This window comes from Poromitra crassiceps (genome assembly GCF_964638095.1).
Source record: "Poromitra crassiceps genome assembly, chromosome: 3".
In the NCBI taxonomy this organism is placed as follows: Eukaryota; Metazoa; Chordata; class Actinopteri; order Beryciformes; family Melamphaidae; genus Poromitra; species Poromitra crassiceps.
Genome location: NC_139625.1, coordinates 78118868 through 78140000, shown reverse-complemented (window position 1 = coordinate 78140000; position 21133 = coordinate 78118868). Strand labels below are relative to the sequence as shown.

At 45.1% G+C, this 21133-nt stretch overlaps 1 protein-coding gene across 1 annotated transcript in view; it reads left to right on the top strand.

The window, feature by feature from the left end:
* LOC310773284 (plakophilin-4-like) overlaps positions 1 to 21133 on the top strand; it is a gene marked incomplete at both ends in the record, with an annotated part of 65490 nt that overhangs the window by 1651 nt on the left and 42706 nt on the right. Inside the window, 5 exons of the mRNA XM_083633165.1 lie at positions 869 to 1034; positions 11567 to 11679; positions 15322 to 15356; positions 19300 to 19425; positions 20408 to 20562. Coding sequence (XP_083489291.1) covers positions 869 to 1034; positions 11567 to 11679; positions 15322 to 15356; positions 19300 to 19425; positions 20408 to 20562 — 595 coding nt within the window. The remainder of the gene's footprint in view (positions 1 to 868; positions 1035 to 11566; positions 11680 to 15321; positions 15357 to 19299; positions 19426 to 20407; positions 20563 to 21133) is intronic.

Sequence of the window (21133 nt, the reverse complement as noted above, 5' to 3'; positions counted from 1 at the left end):
CCAGCGATTTCATGAACCAACTGAATAGCTCTTGAGAACGGACAGCGATTTCGAGAGCGGACATTGAAATGAATTATGGTCACCTACCTTCCTTAGCATAGTAATAATAATAATAATAAACATAATAATTGTAATCTACACAATGTAGGCCTACACAATCTACAAAAACATGCAATAATATAAACGGTGTTGTTCACGTTCATAGCTCATATAACATAATGTATCATATCGTTAATTTCAAGCTCAATTCTTACCCAGAGAAAAGGTACAGCACTGAAAATGTAACAAGCAATAGTTTTTTAAACATCTTTATTTTAAAAGATGAAAAACCCCAGGTGCTTTAGTCCCAAGCTTCAATGCTCCTGGCCAATGCCGGCGCCAAAGGGCGTGGTTATTGCTTATCCTATGTGGGGTTAGAAATCACGCGTCTCTGGCGGGGTGTTTCGAGAGACGGAGCCTGCTCCTGATTTGCATAAAGTTGAGCTCCAGTCCACTTTATGCAAATTAGGTGTGTGCACCGTGACTGGCCGCCTCCCAAACTGGTATACAATATTTTAAGCTAACCATTATAAACCCAAAACAAAAGGAGACACTGCGTGACAGTGCCCTACTGTACTGATGCACTACTGTACTGATGCACTACTGTACTGATGCACTACTGTACTGATGCACTACTGTAGGCATCAAATGCTTTAAGAAGAGAATGTTTGAAATGAGCCACATTGTCCACCCCCCCCCCCCCACACACACACACACACTTGCTTTAGTGTGTGTGTGTGTGTGTGTGTGTGTGTGTGTGTGTGTGTGTGTGTGTGCTGTGTCCTGTGCTGTGTCCTGTGCTAATAGCGTGTGTGCGCTGTGTCCACAGGGTCAGAGAAGGTGCCGCAGCCTCAGCGGCTCTACACCGCGGGGAGGAGGAGCAGGTGGAGGACGAGATGGAGGAGGGAGGTGGAGGAGAGGTGGGGGAGGGGCTCAGAGAGGACCGCAGCAACGCCAACACCACCTCCAACCTCCTGGCCTCTGTCAAAGAGCAGGTAAGACTGGCTTTCTGTCACTATGGATTGAATATTGTATAATAGATTGAATATTAATAATTGATATGGACGAAGGGGCAGACAGCATGGTCCAGGTGTGTTTTGGTGTTCACACCGCACTGAAAACACTATCCCCCCCTCACTGACATTATCTTACCCCCCTCCCACCCCTCGTCATATGTCACTTTAAAGGATACTGCACTTAAACTGATTGTTTTTCTGTATTGCTCTGTCTACTAGAATTGATGCAGCATACTTGCACTATTACTCAACTTCCTCGTTTGTAATCTGATTACTTACTGTGGCTATTATAGTGAATCTTGAATGTTGATTCTCTGAAAATATCACAAAATATCACGTTCACACTTCCACCTGTAGTGTGAACGTTTCCTTTCTTCCTCCACCCTAAAGTGTAGGCTGTTAGGTCTACAGTATCGTATCATACTTGATGCAAGATAACAGAATAAAATGGGTTATTAAGACTAAAAGAAAGACAAAAAAGTAATATGAACATACACTTTAAAAAATTATATCAGAGTTCACTGTTCTGACATCTTGTTGCCATGGAAACGCTGACAAATTCAGATTTGCGCGTTCACATTTGCTTAGAAATGTAGGATCTGATCCGAGTCACATGACAGAGGAAAGGAAATGAGGGAACATTTGCTCTCCAGTAGTTGGGTTTACTTTCCATCCAACGCTATCGCACATATTTTAACTGCATTTTCAGAAAGTGGGCAAAAGAAAATGTGAAATTATGCGTGTTTCTATCCACTACATTATGCATAATATTAGCAGTTGGTGAAGAGGAGGCACAACCAATTGACGTGATTAAAACATCGGCAGACACCAGTCAAACCCTCAAATGAGGGAAATGAACCCTGTGTTCTCTGAATAAATGTGAGGTGAAGAGAAAACATCCAGGAGGAAAACATGATGAAAGCTTGGTCAGGACACTGCTGTCTGCCTCTGATCTGCTACACCAACACCCAGACGTGCTGCTGTTTGTCTTCCTATGAAAAACATCTACACAATATTAGTTTCTTTATTATACAGAGGTACATAAAATGGATTACCAGGCACCAATATTCAATTCGGCATATATATAATCCACCGGAGCAGTTACTTTAAGTGAATAAAATGTCAATTCTAGATGTGAGTCGCCTGTTATCCCGCAGTCTTCTTTCATTAAAATTGCATGGTTTTTGAATGGAGTTTGGTTAAGCATTTGCTTAAATTGTTTCCACTGAACTTAGTTGCATTTTCCTTTTATCGGTACACCAACTTTTCCACCTCCCTCAAACGTAAAACTTTCTTCTTCTTTTTTTTGCGTTTCCACTTTTTTAATGCGGAAATTGAAAATCCACACAGGAGTGTGTCTGTTCCTCTTCTCTTAATTACTCCTGGATAGTGGCCATGTTCTCAACACAGTCCCTGGCTGGCTGTGAGGCTCTGAGGGAGGCACCCAGCTATATTTAGGCTCATCATGTCTGAGAAAAGACAATCTGTTCATATTATTATCAATCTGCTTTTTTTCTTTTTCTTTTTTTCTTTTTGCTGCAGATTGAGGATGGAGTTACAGGCTGTTTTTGTTCATCAGCATATTATTATATGTTATGGCTTGAACTGATTTGAGTGATTCAGTGATTCCCAAACTGGGGTAGGCTATGTGGAGCCTGAGGTACTACAGGGGGTACTTGAGAGAAAGGGGAAAATGGAAAAATGTAAGAGTAAATAATGAAAATAAATGAAACTGCTCAGAAGGCACTACAGTGGACACCTCTTATGGTGATCACTTTGGGACGGGTCAAATTGATCACTATTTAACTCATTGAGTGCCAGCCACTTTTGGAGAACGGACGCTCCCAGTGGCAGAGTTTCAGAGCGTTTTCAGTGATTTCTCGAGGCCCACAGAATATTGTGTGATATTACTATGTAAACACGCACAAAGAACGATGAGACTCTCTTCTATCATCTGCAAAGTTTATTGATACCATTTTCCGTTCTTTAGTTATGAGCCGGAGAAGATAGGCTGTTTTGAGCAAAAAGACACATTTCAAATTAGAAGCTGAGTTATTCCGCCTTTTGTGAAATGCAGCATTTCAAGCACATTCACTGAGTCTGAAGCTAATATTTTCTGATGTAGTGACGTGGTGTAGTTGTGTGGTGCACTGCGTGCCCCACGCCCCTCTCCCCCCCTCAGCTGCAAACTCCTCCCCACACTAACACACAGCCTAACACGCACCCAGTCTATTTTCGGAGCGCTCCGTTTTTGTGCGGCGGCTCCCAGCGCGACACGGAAATGCCAAACCGGACTGCAGGGAAAGGTTTGGCCCTTCGGCGTCGGGTGCTGCCTTTCTGGCGGCTAATCGTGTGGAGAAACTATACAGCAGAGACAGAGGGGCTGAGTTGTGGGCGCGGATTGACTGCTGTTCGCAGCCAACGTCAGATTGCAGCCAGAGCAATCTATATGGCTCTGGCTGCAGCATGAGCGGTTTCTTTTTCATCACGGGGCTTTTTCCAGCTGTTTTCCGGACCTTTCTCTAATCTGGAGAGCACTGTCGCCACCTAATGGGTCGGTAAAATAGGTTATACACATTCAACATGCCCCAAAATTTTACAGGAGATGGATCTGGCTTTGATCCACGTCCCACCGTCAAAAAACGCAATTGATGACTTTACTCGTCCTTGGCACTCAATGATTAAGTGCATTCCACTGTAATTGCAACTCTTTCACTCCATTTCTTATTTTGTAATGTTATATCTTCTCTTTAGTTAAAATTGGCTAAGTGGGCGGGCGGCGGTGTCAGTGGTGGCGGTGTCTGTTGTGATTGTGATGTCATCAATGATGTCATCAGCGATGTCATCAGTGATGTAACTTGAGCAATTGTGATGTCATCAGTGATGTCACTCAAGCAACTGTGATGTAGTATGAGCCGATCAGGCGCACAGTTGCACCATGGCGCCTAGGTGGGTGGGCGGTGTCTGTCTGTCTGTCAGTCACAATTTTGGCAGCCGCGGAGCGGGCGATTTCCATAACTGCAGCCATGGCGCATCCTCTCCTGATTCTCCACCCTTAGTTCTTCAAAAGGTGGGCTATCATTCATTCATTGCATCATACTGTATGTTATAGTTTTCTCTTGCAGTGTTCTAAGCAAAATGTTGTAGTCCGGTAAACAGGGTACTTGGATTCAGAAATCAGGGAAAGGGGGTATACTGAAGCCACAAAAGTTTGAGAACCCCAATGCCTAACTGTAGGCTACTTGAGCAGCTTGCAGGGGCTACATGGAAAGATTGGGGATCACAATTTATAGAGGCAAAGTGACCGCCTACTTCCTGCTTCAGCACTGTACCAGAGATTTTTATCCACCATTTATTTTCCCATAGACATTTCGTAAAATGCTTATAAAAAATTGTTTTACTTCGGCAAACCAAACGGTGCTATATTTAGAATCGGGAGAGACCGTAGAACATTTCACTCAGACCAAAACTTAAGAAACTACCGTACATAGAAAAAATATTTTCTTTACTTTACTATTTATTTATTTTTTTTTTTTTAACGTTTTAGTCCAAGTGAAACGTTATGTGGTCTCTCCTGTTTCTAAATATATCTGAACCGTTTGGTTTGAACAAGTAAAACTATTTTTATATGCATTTTACAAAATGTCTATGGGAAAATAAATAAATTGCCTCTCTATTTTCAAACAAAAAATTATAATTTCATAAGCCCATTTCTAAAATGGTATGTGCACGCCACAACAAGTTCTGCAGTTGCTGTCACTCTGGATTCAGGTTTAGGGGTGCCCGCCAGTGACAAGCCCAAACACCGGCAGTTCAGTGACAAATATATTTAGTATGGATTAACTTGTACGTTTGCGGATCCACCGCAGCCACAATGTTGTGCCACAAAGAACAGGCATGAGTGAGGGGGTACTATTAGCATGAGTGAGGGTACTATTAGCATGAGTGAGGGGGTACTATTAGCATGAGTGAGGGGGTACTATTAGCATGAGTGAGGGGGTACTATTAGCATGAGTGAGGGGGTACTATTAGCATGAGTGAGGGGGTACTATTAGCATGAGTGAGGGGGTACTATTAGCATGAGTGAGGGGGTACTATTAGCATGAGTGAGGGTACTATTAGCATGAGTGAGGGTACTATTAGTATGAGTGAGGGTACTATTAGCATGAGTGAGGGGGTACTATTAGTATGAGTGAGGGTACTATTAGCATGAGTGAGGGGGTACTATTAGCATGAGTGAGGGGGTACTATTAGCATGAGTGAGGGGGTACTATTAGCATGAGTGAGGGGGTACTATTAGCATGAGTGAGGGTACTATTAGCATGAGTGAGGGTACTATTAGCATGAGTGAGGGGTACTATTAGCATGAGTGAGGGGGTACTATTAGCATGAGTGAGGGGGTACTATTAGCATGAGTGAGGGGGTACTATTAGCATGAGTGAGGGTACTATTAGCATGAGTGAGGGTACTATTAGCATGAGTGAGGGGGTACTATTAGCATGGCAAAACAGCTCAAGAGGTACATAAGACTAAAAAGGTTGGGAAGCACTGATTTAATGAATGTGTTTTGCTGGAAACTCGTTCATTTCAAGGCATTTCAGGCAAGGCAGGTTTATTTGTATCATGGCACATTTGATACACAGAGGCAATTCAACGTGCTTTACATCAAATAGATAGAAGAAAAGAGCATCAAACTAGAGCCAATCAAAATGCCTCTCAATGTTATGGGATGCGGGACAAGAGATAACAATGTTGTGCAGCCCCGCATACAGCGGGACACCTGGTCACCCTGAATGAGGCAGATAAAAGAGCAGAGAAACACAAACACAATGCAGGAGTCTGAACACAGGAGAGCACAGATGCTTCTTTATGGCATCACTCCAAAGCACCAGTTCCAGTTTGCACCGTTATTTCTCTGTGTGGATGATAAAAAGATAATTAACAAAGTCCAAAGATGTCATGTAATATATTACTGCACTTTAGTGCAGTAATAAAGCAAACAGTTGTTCCAATATATTGGTATTTTGCTGTGTATTGTGGAGGTTTTCAAAGTGGGAGGTGGGCCTCTCCAGGGGGGCTCCGAGCAGTTTCAGGGGAGGCTCAGTGAATGGAATTGATGACAGTAGTTATTACATTAGTTGTCAAAGGGAGATATCATAGAATAGCTTAAATTAGAGACCTGCATTCTGGCCCGGGGCCGGGGCCGGGGCCGGGGCCGGGGCCGGGGCCGGGGCCGGGGCCGGGGGGCCGGGGGGCCGGGGCCGGGGCCGGGGCCGGGGCCGGGGCCGGGGCCGGGGCCGGGGCCGGGGCCGGGGCCGGGGCCGGGGCCGGGGCCGGGGCCGGGGCCGGGGCCGGGGGGCCGGGGCCGGGGCCGGGGCCGGGGCCGGGGCCTGCTGGGCCTGGGCCTGGGCCTGGGCCTGCCTGTTATTTGTTTTGTGTTGTTTTTTAATGTTTGAACTGACATATTGTGGTGTTCAAAGTGTTTTAATGTAGTTTTTTGTATAGTGTTGATTTGAGGTGGGGCTGGGCTCGGGCCTGAAATTCTGACAAGACGTAGGGCTCACATCAGGCTCGGGCCCGGGCCGGCCCGTGCAGGCCTCTAGCCTAAATGTGTGTGATTTGGTCAAAGTGATAGTTCAGAAATACAGTAGTTTGGGGGAATTTGACTGTTTTTCATACTTTCCCAAAGTCAGAAACTAATCAATGCTTTCAGACATACCTTTTATGTATTTGGTGTAGTCTGAAGTAAGTCAAATAGCAATATCAGGCTATGTTGACACAAGTGTCTATGGGATAAAAAATAACATAATCATGATCCCATCGGCATCCAGAAATTGTGTGAGGGGGCACCTTTTTCCAAGCTTTGTTTGAGGGGAGGCCCACAGTCTCATACTTTGAAAAGCCCTGCTCTGCCTACTCAGTGCTCTCCAGATGTAAGCCGCAGGCTGCTGATCATCACCTGTGTGTGGCTGCAGCTTCAGAGGCACCGCCTGCAGTCTCTCCACACAGATGTTAAACGAAGCCTCCAGTGTGTCCAGGCATCCACGCTGCGTCACTTCACGCTCATTTGGCAGAAATAAAGAACATGATTGGCATGTGTGTGTGTGTGTGTGTGTGTGTGTGTGTGTGTGTGTGCGTGCGGGGGCGGGGGTACCAGAGGCTGTCTGGATGTGTGTGATTTGTGGGTACCCATACAACCCATTCTCAGTTAGCGTGATGGGCTTGGTACTATGCCTCAGGCAGTGGCGGAGGGTACACGGGGGCAGAGGGTGCGTCCGCCCCGGGCCCACTCGTCAGTGGCCCCCCATAAAAATTTAAAAAATATATACCGTATATATTTTTTTTTTGCAGGCCAGGCCAGGCCACCGGGCATCGGCCCGACGTGCCCGATTATGCAGTCCGCGCCTGTCTGTGGGTGAGAGAGAGAGGGAGACAGGGGCAGACAGGGTGCTGTCTGTGACAGCCTGTCGCTGTCCATCTGCGGTGGTGCTGAACCGAGGGCTGTGCCTCGGTGCTGAAACATCTGAAGAGGCCTGGCTGGCAACCTGTGTTTTTCTTTTTCTTCTTCAGAACAAGCTTGTCTGTAAAGTGGCTTCACTGTAGGCTTTCTTGGACATAATATTACTTGGCTCAATAAGTGACAAATTGTGTTTTCGGATATAGGGGCTATCAGCTATTTTACAGTTGTGACTTAAAATTACTTTATTTAATAAAGTCAGTGGTGTGAGTGTGAGAGGAATTCAATCAATAGACAATAACATTGGTGTGTTTAAAATGAGATATTCCACTAAATATGGCTAAAACAGATTCAAACATGCAAAAAAGGCAATTTTTTCTTCGCAAGGCCGGCGACGTGGGCCCCCCTAAAAGCTTCGCCCCCTCTGGGCTGATAGGGTCGCTCCGCCCCTGGCCTCAGGGCTTCTAGTTTCATAAGATAACATTAATAATGGTATGGTGCCTGGTTTGTAACGGTGTTAAAGCGTGCAAGGCTGGTTTGTAACGGTGTTAAAGCGTGCAAGGCTGGTTTGTAACGGTGTTAAAGCGTGCAAGGCTGGTTTGTAACGGTGTTAAAGTGTGTAGGGCTGGTTTGTAACGGTGTTAAAGTGTGCGAGGCTGGTTTGTAACGGTGTTAAAGTGTGTAGGGCTGGTTTGTAACGGTGTTAAAGTGTGTAGGGCTGGTTTGTAACGGTGTTAAATTATGATTTAATTTCACAGATATCAGAGATGTGGACTGGATAAACCAAACCACACTGCTCGCATCCAACAAGGAGGAAGATGCAGTGGAGAGAGAGAGACAGAGTGAGGGAGAGAGAGGGAGGGAGGGGGAGAGAGAGATAGAGAGGGAGGGAGAGAGGAGGAAGAGAGTGAGAGAGAGGGGGAGACAGCGTAAGGGAGAGAGAGAGGTAGGGAGATAGAGAGGGAGGGAGAGAGTGAGAGAGTGGGGGTGAGAGGGAGAGAGAGACAGAGTGAGGGAAAGGGGGGGAGGAACATAGAGAGTAGTGTGTATATCTGTATCTATAGTGGGAAGTGGACTATATGAAAACCCTCTGGGGAGAGAGAGGAGAGGCTGCATGCCAACTCTGTGAGCGAGGCCTGACTAAATGGCCAGTCAAACAGGGACGGTTATTCTGCTAGTTGAATTGAGTTGAGAGGGAGAGAGAGACGGATAGAGAGAGAGAGAGAGAGAGAGAGAGACACACACACACACACACACACACACTGTGACGGTGGACAATAAGCCGTGGTACTGGCTGCCACCCGGCATGGTGGGGTCGGGCCCGCGGCACGCCTCCCTGTCCCTCGCGGGACACCTGACGTCAGAGGAGCAGCCCGCGCCCCGTCCCGTTCCGTCCCCTCACTGCTCTGTGATGGAAAGAGCCGAGTCAGCAGGGCAGTGCAGAGACTCACTGCAGCAAGCTTGAGCCAGAGAGAGTCTGTCTCTGGACGGTTTGCACACAATTGTGTTGCTAGGCAACAGTTTGAAACCTAGCTTATTTTCTGTCCGCTCTTGTATTAGCAAACATTGCAACAGGAAGTAAGTTAGGGGCAATTTAGAATGTTGTCAAGTTAAAACCGTCTATATATGCTGCAGTGCTGGAGTCGATTCCGAGTCCTGGACACATTTTCAGGACTTGTGATTGGACTTGGACTCGAGCATTCATGCATTCGGACTCTGAAGTTGGAGATGAGGACTCGGACTTGTTAATTGACGAAGATAAAGACTTTTTCTTGTTTTTTTTGTAATGGGACCTAATAATTTGGCATAAGATATTGATAGCTATATTAATACTGTGACATTATTTCATTTTGTGCAAGGGCAGGCACGTGTGTTCCACCTACATGTGGATTCACGCTCATGTTCAGTAACTCTGGACTCACTCAGACTTGGACTCAGGTAATGGGGACTCGACTCCAACTCTTCTTTGGTGACTTGGACTTGAACACTGGGGACTTGAGACTTGACTTGGACTGGAGATAGTGACTTGACTACAACACTGGTACTGTGTGTCTAGAGCAGCAAGCTCAGAACCCAGAAGCCCTGTTCCAAACCGCTTACAGAAATAGTGTGTTCGTCATTTTGTACTAGTGTCTGAATTCTCAACTGTTAATTTGATTCACTAAGTAGTCCACAATAAAACACCCACAATAAGACTGAGGTCCCTAAGGACCAACTCACTTAAAAGGTTTCTAACTACAGGGAGGTACGGTGGTGCAGTGGTAAGCACTATCGCCTCACAGCTCAAAGGTCGTGGGTTCGATTGCCAACCTGGGACGAGGTGAATGCTGAAGGAATGCGTGCCCGTCCGCATGTCCTCGAGTGTCCACCGCCCGGGTGGGGTCGGCAAAAGGGCCTTTCTGTGTGGAGTTTGCATGTTCTCCCCGTGCCTCCCGGGGGTTTCCTTCACATAGGAACTCCCTTCACAAAAACATGCAATATCCTGGTTGCTAATGTGGTTCCTCCTCTGGTCGTTAAGGGCGCCTGTTCAGAGGGAGGGGAACTGGTTGGAATAGCGTGAACCTCCCACGTGCTATGTCCTACCGGTGAAGCTTCCTCTGTCAGGTGAAAAGAAGCGGCTGGCTGACTGCCCATGTCTCGGAGGAAGCATGGAGCCAGTCTCGGCTCTCCCCAGATCGGCAGAGGATGGAGTAGCAACCAGGATTGAGAAATCAAGTGAGCACTAATGGGGGATAAAATGGGATAAAAAAATCGGGGGGGGGAAAAAAAAAAAAAAAAAAAAGTTTCTAACTATTCTGGACCACTTTCTAGCCTACCTCGATGAGGTTAGGGGCGGCAGGTGACCTGCCTGGCTGGTTCCTCATTGACCTGGGACCCCATACACAACATCTCTTAGAAGCACATATGCAGCTGGTAGCATCATATATTACAAAACTGTAATATTGAGTGTCGATGTTACATTTGTGCTTTTTTCAAGAGTGAAGATACTGGTGAAACTAGAAGACCTAAGGCATCCATCAACCATGCCATGCTAGTGTGTCAGCAAGGGGGCGAAATAACGCTCCGAGTTTGGAGAGGGGAAATTGTCATGGCCATTTTCAAAGGGGTCCCTTGACCTCTGACCTCAACATATCTGAATGAGAATGGCTTCTATACCCATGAGTCTCCCCTTTACATACATGCCCACTTTATGCTTTATGCGTTTCTTTTGCATACAGTATAAAGGTGTAATTTTGGCCTATTCTAATTAATTTTAATATTTCTGCATATTGGGGTCCCTAAACAGTCTTTGAATTGCATACATTGGGTATGAATGGAAAGCTGAGACTTGTGAATTCAATGAGGCCAATTGTATCATGTGTGATGATGTTAATAGTCGTAGCCATAGTAGCCATTTCATTGTAGCGAGTCCATTTTTCTGTTTAGTTTGGTTTTGTAATAAATAAATTTTGGAGCAGTCATGTGACATGTTTACTGTGTACTGTGTACTGTGATGCCCCCAGGTGTCAAACTGTGCCTATGGTGATGGAGGGTGAGGGGGCATGGGTTTTGTTTTAAGCAGATCGTGACCTGAAAAGATTGAGAGCCAGCAGCATTTCCCCTGGAGGATCAAAACTGAAACCTTCCACCAGGAAGTTTCAGCCTGATTGCAAAATGTGTTTTTTAAACAAGATGCAAAATGGCGTTAGCGTTCCATATTTGTCCCCCAGTTTATGAAAAATATACACCATTTGACGTCATATATATATATATGGTGGGCAGCTGCAGTGAAGCCCGCGGGGACCAACTTCTTCCAACCGCCGCCTGTCAGATGACAGTCTTCTACATGTTGTTAGTGGGGGTCCATATTGATGTTATATGGATGAAACCCCAGGGGAGCACGGGGAGAACATGCAAACTCCACACAGAAAGGCCCATTAGACGAGACAGCCCACCTGATGGAAAAGGCCTTTCTGCTAACTGGCATTGAAAAGCTCTTAACAAGACTGAAACGTTGTCATCCTGTTGGATGTGTGGGGGTCTAATAGCCACTGTAATGTCTGTGCGCCCTCAGGAGCTGCAGTTTGAGCGTCTGACTCGGGAGCTGGAGGAGGAGCGGCAGATCGTGGCCAGCCAGCTGGAGAGGTGCATGCTGGGAGCCGAGTCACCAGGCGGGGACAGTAGCAGGTAGATCACTCTCTCTCTCTGTTAGTCATGTCTGCATGTCTACTGTCTAGCTAGTCGGGAAGGAGCTAAATAATGCTCCAAAGTTAGGCTACATTTTGGTGAGGCAAAAACTGGAATCTGCAACACCTCAAAGGTACATTTTAGGTGCAGACAGGACATGTGTATTTGAGCTGCCAGCGCCTTTCTGCATTTCATTCTCTATGGTAAAGATGCTCTTTCAAGGACGGCACCTGAGCATTTAAGCACTCTTGGCCGCTAGTTTTTTTTTGGCGGAGCGCTCTGGGCGTCTCAAGATGAAAAAAGTTCAACATTTGGAGGAAAAGCACGCTGCCCATCAATGTCACTCCTCCTAACCTCTTCTCCTGGCAGGGGGATCTTCAACCTCCACTGCCAGAATTGCCAATAATCTGGATTTCATGTTTACAACAATCAACAACATCAAACAGACGAAACCAGCTGGCTACCGTCCGTGTGATCGTTGTGTCCTGAACTGTACTGCACGCGACTCAGGGAAAAACAAAACAAAGCACACAAAAGACGCTCCATGCGCTGTGTTTTGTGCACAATGGAAGCACTCTCGACATGATTTCAAAAGCATTCTCATGTGAAATACACACGTCCAGTGTGTTAAGTTGAATTATTTTCCTAAACTGCACCGTTTAAACGAAATCGAGGGAACAAATTGTATCTTGTGTGGACGAATGGACTAGAACATGTGCAGGTTACAGCAAATTGTGGACCCATGCAAATGGTACCTTTTTATGTTATTTTTAAAAATCTCAAAGCAAAAAATGAGCTGCTTAGAGTTTTAAAGGTAAATCAATTTAATAAGAAGTAATTTGTACCTGCGTACTTCACAGTTAACAAACAGTGTACATCTTCAAATAGGTGATACGGGCAAGACACAGACAGATTGCTGATATGTTTGGCATCAACATCAACATGATAGGACCTGTATTTTCCTACAGCATTATTGATGTGACATGTAGCCTATTTTTGCATTAGTATTTTTGTAATATATCATCATGTATGAATCTCTGCTAGTTCTGTCTACCCTAGTAGAGCAGACCATTTCCTCTGACGTCAGGGCTCTGCCCCCTTCACGTCACTCCACACTACCTGTGCCACGTAGGCTATGTTCTCTATTTAACCTGGTGCGGTGGCCGACGCCCTCCCATACAGCCTGATGAAAACCAACGGTTGAAACGCGTTGCGTTTGTGTCTTGCCCGTATCACCTATTTGAAGATGTACACTGTTTGTTAACTGTGAAGTACGCAGGTACAAATTACTTCTTATTAAATTGATTTACCTTTAAAACTCTAAGCAGCTCATTTTTTGCTTTGATATTATAGTTGCCTGCTGAGTTGCTTTGGTCCACACCTTTTTGTGCGTTCCTATTTTTAAAAATCTAACAGCAGGTTTCAACACAGGTGTGGTGGTTGGGAACAGCAGTTTCCCATGTTGAAAAAACATCAGCTCCAGTGAGTGCAGAGGGAGACTAATGGTTAGCCAATCAGTGCCAATATACATCGCGATGGGCGGGACTAACACCGTTTGTAGCAAAGGGGCTGGCTGGGGACGCTTTCTATTGTGGACTAGAGGGGAAAACGTACCATGCATGCTGCTTCATTGCATAATCCACATCAATCGTTTTCAGCGTGTAGCAACGAGCTAGCGACTAGCACTGTGGTTGTTATTGTTTCAAAGGCAGCGGCGCAGGCATTTGAGCTCGGCAGATTCAACACATACAGCAGCAGAGGCATACAGATTCAACACGGGGGGCGTGGAAAGGAAATCCAAATATGGTCGCAGCCGTAGTCAGAGCGGGTCGGAGCCAATGCAGAGCTTGCAGGGAGCGGAGTGGGATTTCCATCCGGCACCGACTGAAATGGTCGGCACCAATGAGAGAGCTAAGTCCACCATGCTGCTTCCACCCAGTCAGACTACAATAATGGTGACCGCTCATAGGCAAGATAGACGCTGCTATTGAGGCTGCAAATGGATTAAAGTATCAATTACTTTGAAATCCAAACAACACTCTGCTTTAAAGGCATTTATTCAAAGGGGGGATGCTTTTTTGCATTCTCCTCACTGGATTATATTTAGACAGATACATTGTTGGATTCTTGTGATTGGTTAGGGAAAATGGAATCCCCCTCGGGGATTCCCCCATGGAAATCTGTTAGAGTGGAGGCAATGTCAGACTGAAGAAGGAAATGGAGTGTAACGAGTTGGCAATTTGGTCTGATATCAGGAAAGTCTGGAAAAAGACAGAAAATTAATTTCCCAACATTTTCTCACAAATTATTGTTGTCCTTCAATCCCCAAACCAGTATCTTGTGCAGAACTGCACAACTTTGCAGACCGTGCTGTCAAATCATATATTGTGATATTTGTTTGTCATGAAGAATCAATTTCATATATAGTTGACAGTCAGAGTATATTAATAGGAAATGTGTAGGAACGCCGGACATACAGAGAGAGCACTGAGAATGTGTGTATGTGGAGTGGCGCTGCAGCCTGCACGCCTAGGCTATTAGTTTAACTCAGGCTGTCTCGTGCCTTTTTATCATGTGTTTTTACACATATTTCTACTGGATGAATTGCATTAGGGCTGTGCAGTTATTTGTGTGTAATCATTCCTCGTGATTTGAGGCTCCAGGGTTAATAAACATGGAATATGTGCGTGACAGCAATAGTGAAATATTTAGTTTAATTTAGTCCGCTCTACTGGAAAATGTTGGTATAAGATGCAAAAAGAGCAATTTTGTTGCTCAGATGATCAATCTTGATTAATCATCACAATCCACCTACATTAATTTGGGCTATGGATTAGGGCTATGGATCCTATATTATCCACCTATCTTCATGAAGATAGATTGATCTCTTCATCAGTGCTTCTCAAACTTTTTCATACCAAGGACTCCTAATTTACTTCTACAGCGTTACATTAGAGCCATGGACCCCCATTTGATGAGATTTTGTCTCTCGGCCCAAAATCTGACAATATTGTTTATTGTTAGATATGATTTTGTCCAGAACTCCGTGACTGTCTGTATTGTAGGTAGAGAGAGAACAGAGAAACTATGATCAAAATAGTTAGTCTCTTACATTCTATAATTGTTCTTAAATGCTGGGGACCCCCCATCAAGGACCTCTGTCGGCCCCCGGACGTTGAGAACCACTGATCTATATATCATTATTGTTGTTGTTGTTGTTGTTGTTGTTGTTGTTGTTGTTGTTGTTGTTGTTGTTGTTGTTGTTGTTGTTGGCGGCGGCGGCGGCACTAGAAATGAATGTAATCTGTATTCTAGTGCAGTTTGTTTTGCCAGTGAGTTGGACAGTGTAACCCAGATAAATCACTGCATGGCTTTGGTTCAGGTTATATAACGTCTGATCCAGGGTCGGAGTTGATTCACTTTCGATTTCCCCAATTCAAAATGTAAATCAAATTCACATCACTCCCAATCATTTCTTTAGTCATGCAAATTGGACAAGAGAATCTTTTCAGGGCAAAGGAACAAATTAAACGTCCTGCACTGACTGAATGAAAAGTCTTAGACCGTGACTCTGATCTGATCTACCTCTCTCTCTCTCTCTCTCTCCTCCCTTTCTTCCTTGCTCCTCCTCCTCTCCTGAAGCTCGTCTGAGAAGTCGTTTGCATGGAGATCTGCAGGTACGTTTCTGAAGTCTAACCTTAAATCTTATCTGCATCACACACATGACACAACTTTTATTCTGAAAAGTTAGATATCCGTTTTTGAAAAGATAAGATTACCTGAAGACGATTGCTCAAAGATTTCAATAGCCTACGTATATGTTGTAAAATGTAGCTGTTTTGTATGCAAATATCTTACAGTAAAGCTCATACTTTCAGTGATACTCAGTAGAGAGATTTATTTTCATGCCAACAAACATTTGACAGGATAACTGTTTTTTACTTTCTTTTTTTCCAAATGGTGCATAACTACATTTTGGAATAAAGCTTTTTGCATACAAATAAGATGAAATCGAACACATTGTGGCGAGACAGAAAGCCTTATTTGGATACAGAAAAACATTTTAAACACAAAAGGGATGACATTTGCCAGAATGTGGCGCAGGCCAGTCGAGCAGAACGGTGTTTCGACTGACCGCTGTGAGGTTGAATTGGAGCCATTTGCTATTCTCTCACAGATCCCTGCCCCATTCTTCACTGTCTGCTTTCCCATAAAATAATAGCAGTTATAACGTGCTTTAGATGTCCATTTTTGGAGGGAACAAAAATCAATAGGAGTAGGCTACTTGAATTGTTATCATTCAGCACTTCTGAGGATCCTGTTTGCAAAGGTGTTGTTATTCTCATACCAGAATTATACTCTTCAAATAGTCTATTATAGGCATATATATACATCAAATCTGTAAGTTGCGTCTAGTGTCTGATTTATGTTATCACTGAGTGTGTTTTCTCACAGAATACACCCAAGTTTTTGGGTGATTGAATAGCTGATGAGAAGATAGAGACCAAACTCCTCCATCCTGCTCCATCATAACACTTTAGCATACGGCTATGTCAGCCATTCCCAACCTGTGGTGGGCCGCGAAAGTATTGCAAGTGGGCCGCCAAATCATTTGCAAAACCTTATGATTCTTCGTACAAATAAAAATAAAAATCTTTATTATGAGAATGCATTTCTCCATTGTTGGATGATAGCGTTATTTAAATTGCAATCAATCATTTGTTAATTAGACTATTGTAACTAACTTTTAGTTTCTCGATTTCTGTGTGGTGCTGATACACAGCTCCTTTTATTGTTAAAATAAAAAGTGCTCTGAGAACATTTATGAGATTTTCAAGTGGGCCATGAGTTGGAACTTTGGATCTCTGTTGTGATGTCATCAGTGATCTCACTCCAGCAATTGCGATGTCATCAGTGATGTCACTCGAGCAATTGTGATGTCCTTATGTCATAATGTCCAACACACGCTTCAGTCCCTTCATAAAGCCTTCTGTTTGAGATGCAGCATATCCGCATGTAGTTGGTCTGTTACAACGACAGACCTGAAGGAATGGGTGCTCGAAAAGGGCATGACGACAAGCAGCTCCACGATGCCACCAGGGATGGAGACCTGGACAAACTGAGGACCCTTCTGCAGGAAGACTGCTTCATAAGGCGGATCAATAAGAGGTATCGGTGTTGGTGGAGGGGTGAGTACACTCCTCTACACTGCCTGTGTGGCCTACCCGATCACCCAGGGAGCTCAGGTAGACCTAGCTGATGATATAGGCCGCACGCCTCTCTACAAGGCCGTGTACAAAGTCACCTGTACTGCATCTGGATGCTCCTGGAAGCCAGGGCCGACCCCAACGGAAGCGTAGCCCATCCATACAGCCCGGGCTACTGGGCTGCCTGGGAGGGAAGGCCGCTGCACATACTGCAGGAACTCATCAGGTTATGTGCTGCAGTTGATATGGACAGCGTTTACACCCTCTGGAGGTCTCCTCTACATCAGCACTAAATACACCCACCTGGACTGCTTCCGCCTGCTGCTCCAGGCCGCTGGCGTTCTGACCCGTGACGTGGCTTCCCTCCTGCTGCATTATATGCTGCTGAGGCTCAGGTGCAATGCGGCCTTCGTCCAGCTGCTCCTGGACCACAGCACAGACCCCGCCCTGGTGAGGAAGCAGGCACAGCTGGAGGAGAGGGCGGATCCCGAGGCTCTCAGGGTCTTTCTGGAGGCCAAGAGATTTCCTTGCAGTCTGACCCACGTGTGTCGGTCTGGATCCGCCAAGTGCAGGGCACACATCGCCTGAACCAAGTCCACTCCTAGTTCCTACCACTAACACAAGTGATTGATTGATTGATTGATTGATTGAAGACTTTATTGACAATATGCACATATATCTATCAGACATACTGTATATACTGTACATAGGCCCACCACTATCAAAAGAATAAAAACACAATAAAGCTAAAAGCTTGTTTCCATTGCGGTCCTGTCATGCAAAAGTGATGAAGGACTTTGTGCTCCACCAAAACTGACTTGAAGGACTGTCAGTTCTTTTTTGCATTTGTGGCTTTATTTAGCGTTGTGGTGGTCACAGAGCGTATCTGGATTATGACCTTGTGTTGTTTTTTTCTTGTCTCATGCGCACATTTTAACATTATACATTACCAGTCAACACGCCTCTCTTGTCTTCCGCACCATGCGCTGGTCTGTGTTATAAAGTTTTTACGGCATGTGGCCAGTTCAACCTCAACACATTTTTGGGACTACCTTACAAGTAGACAAGATAGTTTTAGTTTCATTTTTTTTCAAGTCTTGTTTTTATTTTCATTTCCAAAAATTTGGGCTAAGGCCAAAAATCCTCAGGGACTTCTACAGAGGCACCATTGCCTGCTGACTGGCTGCTTCGCCACCTGGTACGGGAACTGTACCACCATGGACCGCAGGGCGCTAAGAAGAGTGAGGCGCGCGGCCCAGCACGTAACAGGATGTGAGCTACCAGAACTGCAGGAACTGTACAATCAGCGGTGCCTCAGGAGGTCCCTGAAGATCATCAAGGACACATACCACCCCCACAACAGCCTGTTCTCCCTGTTACCCTCAGGGAGGAGATACAGGGTCCCAAAAGCACGAACAAATCGCCTGAGGGACAGTTTCTTCCCGCAGGCCACGAGACTCCTTAACACACACAAATAAACAATCATGTAGCAGCTGCTACCATTACATATGATAATTATGCCTATGTTATTTGCACCTGTGCAAACAGAATGTTTAATCATGTTTTTAAGGTGTCTACGCTAGAAAAGAAAAGGAAAAGTTTACTGTTATTGCTTGTTGTTCTCTTGTTTTACTGCATCTATATGCCCTGTTTTTGCACTGTTATACTGTTATTTGCACTATGTTGTAACGGAGCCTACAGCACAAGAATTTCACACGTGATACTACGGAGTGACAATAAAAAATCTTGAATCTTGAATCCTGTGGGATATCTTATTCTGCTGTAGCACCTCATTTGATAAAGACCTTATTCCCCCATATGATTAGCTAATGGCTCGTCTAAAGATGGTCTGAGCTTCACTGAACTAAGCAAGGGGACACATGTCCATCAGAATTTTCATGTTGACGGTGCAAAATGAAAAGGTCATTCATAATTATGCACCTTCCTTACAAGGTGAAAGAGTTTTAATGTAGTCAACAAAAAACACTATGAAGCCATAAATACACTATGCAATTGGCTAATTTAAGAAAAGTAATTGCTTCTATTTAGTAGTCCAAATTACTAGTCTAAATGTAAAAGTAACCCCAATGTAACTGTTGTTCCCCCCTGTGGCCCCCACCTGAAAATGATCTGGATCTGCCCGTACAATTCTAAATCTCAATTGCGCATTGCTACCGTGTGCTGCCGTGCCACTGGTTAACCTTTTGCGTGCCTGAGGTGGCAACCGTGCTCTAGGTTGCTGTCTGACAGATGAATGTAGAGTGATAGCTCCATGCTAACACATTAGCATTATGCTATGTTGAACAATAGTAGCTCCATGCTAACACTTTAGCATCCATGTTGTAGGCCAAAGTAGTAGCCTAGCCTAATCCCCCAAAGTCTAATTAAACCCTCTGTGCTTGCTCCCTGGCAGATGTGTCGGGACTGGGCGAGTCGCAGGCCGGCATGCTGGAGGCGTCTGGCTCTCCTGGTCGCCTCCTGCAGGCGGAGGACGGACTCTACCCGGCCGAGGAGCGCGCCTCCCTGCACGATAGTGAGGGTCTGTTAACTAGCCAAGTGCATAAGTCCAGTTTCTCATGGTTAAATAATAATAGAGTACCACAGGAATGAGTCTGGAAGACCTGGAAATTAGCACTTGTACAAAGTCAATGGGGTTTTTGTATGGGGATTTTGGTTAAATGCTTGAAATAAGCTTAGAATAAGGTCTAATAAGGTCTGTGGTTAACACAAGTTTATGAAACAGCAAACTTTGTGTTCAGCAAGATAGTCTTCACAAATGGGGACCACTTTTATGATTTTTGAAGTGTAAATGCATTTCCCCCCCTTTTCAAAAGTCATACAAAAAGAAAGTTCTGTGGAAACCTTTAAAGCAGCCTTCCTTTTGGTCTCATTTATATTTTGTACAAATACAGTCTGAGAGGTCTGATAGTTTAGTGATGTTTAAAAATATCCTCCGTGCCTCCTCTTCCTCTCCCTACAGTAGAAAGTAGGCCAACGTTATGAAGCTGTATGCAGAGGAAAAAGGGGAGAAAGGCATATCGTTTTTATGTGTCTTCCTTTCATATTGCCTTTTAACAAGTTGGAAGCAAAGTGTGACGATATGCAATTATTAAATCAATGACTGTATCAAGGCTGTACAGGCAGTTTGATCACACCTCAAACAAGCTGACAGATATACTGTATATATATATGGCTCTGTAAAAATGATATATTTATGTATATTTGTCTGATTCAACTCATATCGATTAGGTATTGATTGAGCATTCAGAGATGCATCAAAGCCGTGATAAAGATCGGGTTTTACTCCACCAAATATTTATTGTTAACCCCTGCCTCAGCAAAGACATTATGTCTCACACACACGCACGCACGCACGCACGCACACACACACACACACACACACACACACACACACACACACACACACACACACACACACACACACACACACACACACACACACACACACACACACACACACATATAATAACTGTCTCTTATCCGTATGTTGTGTTTCCCAGGTTCAGCCGGTCACTCGGCCCACATGACCTCTTATTCAGACAGCGGGTACCAGGACAGCAGCGTTAGTTACTATAGTAACCAGAACGTGGTGCGTTCAGAGCCGCGGCCGTCGCTGTCCAGGAGCCCCCGAGCCGAGGGACAAGCCTCCGCACAGGTAGGCCCGCTCTCAGGTAGTCCCTCCACACAGGTAGGCCCGCTCTCAGGTAGTCCCTCCGCACAGGTAGGCCCGCTCTCAGGTAGTCCCTCCGCACAGGTAGGCCCGCTCTCCGCACAGGTAGGCCCGCTCTCAGGTAGTCCCTCCGCACAGGTAGGCCCGCTCTCCGCTGTCCAACAAGCAGAGCTAGGAAAAGTACACACATTCTTTACTTAAAGGGTTAGAGAGATGAACCCAACGGAGCCCAAGTGGCGCGTGGGTCGGAGTCACGTTTCAGACTGAAAAACAAAACTTGTCTGAGATGACAGGTTGAAAGGCGGGCCATAGTAGCATTTCAATCATTTGATTTGACAATTTTGGGGACTGGATTTAGCTTTGGCCAATCCTGGTGTGTTCCGCCCCAAATCGAATGGGATTCAGCATGTTGTGGTGCTACACGAGTGGCATCCGCATAGTACAGTAGGAAGAAACTGAGACAGTTCACTCTCTTCCACCATCATTGGTGGGGAAAAATAAGCAACCTCGGCGCCTAAAGTGATTTGTTTTTCTATTTCCAATAAATCTGCATAAG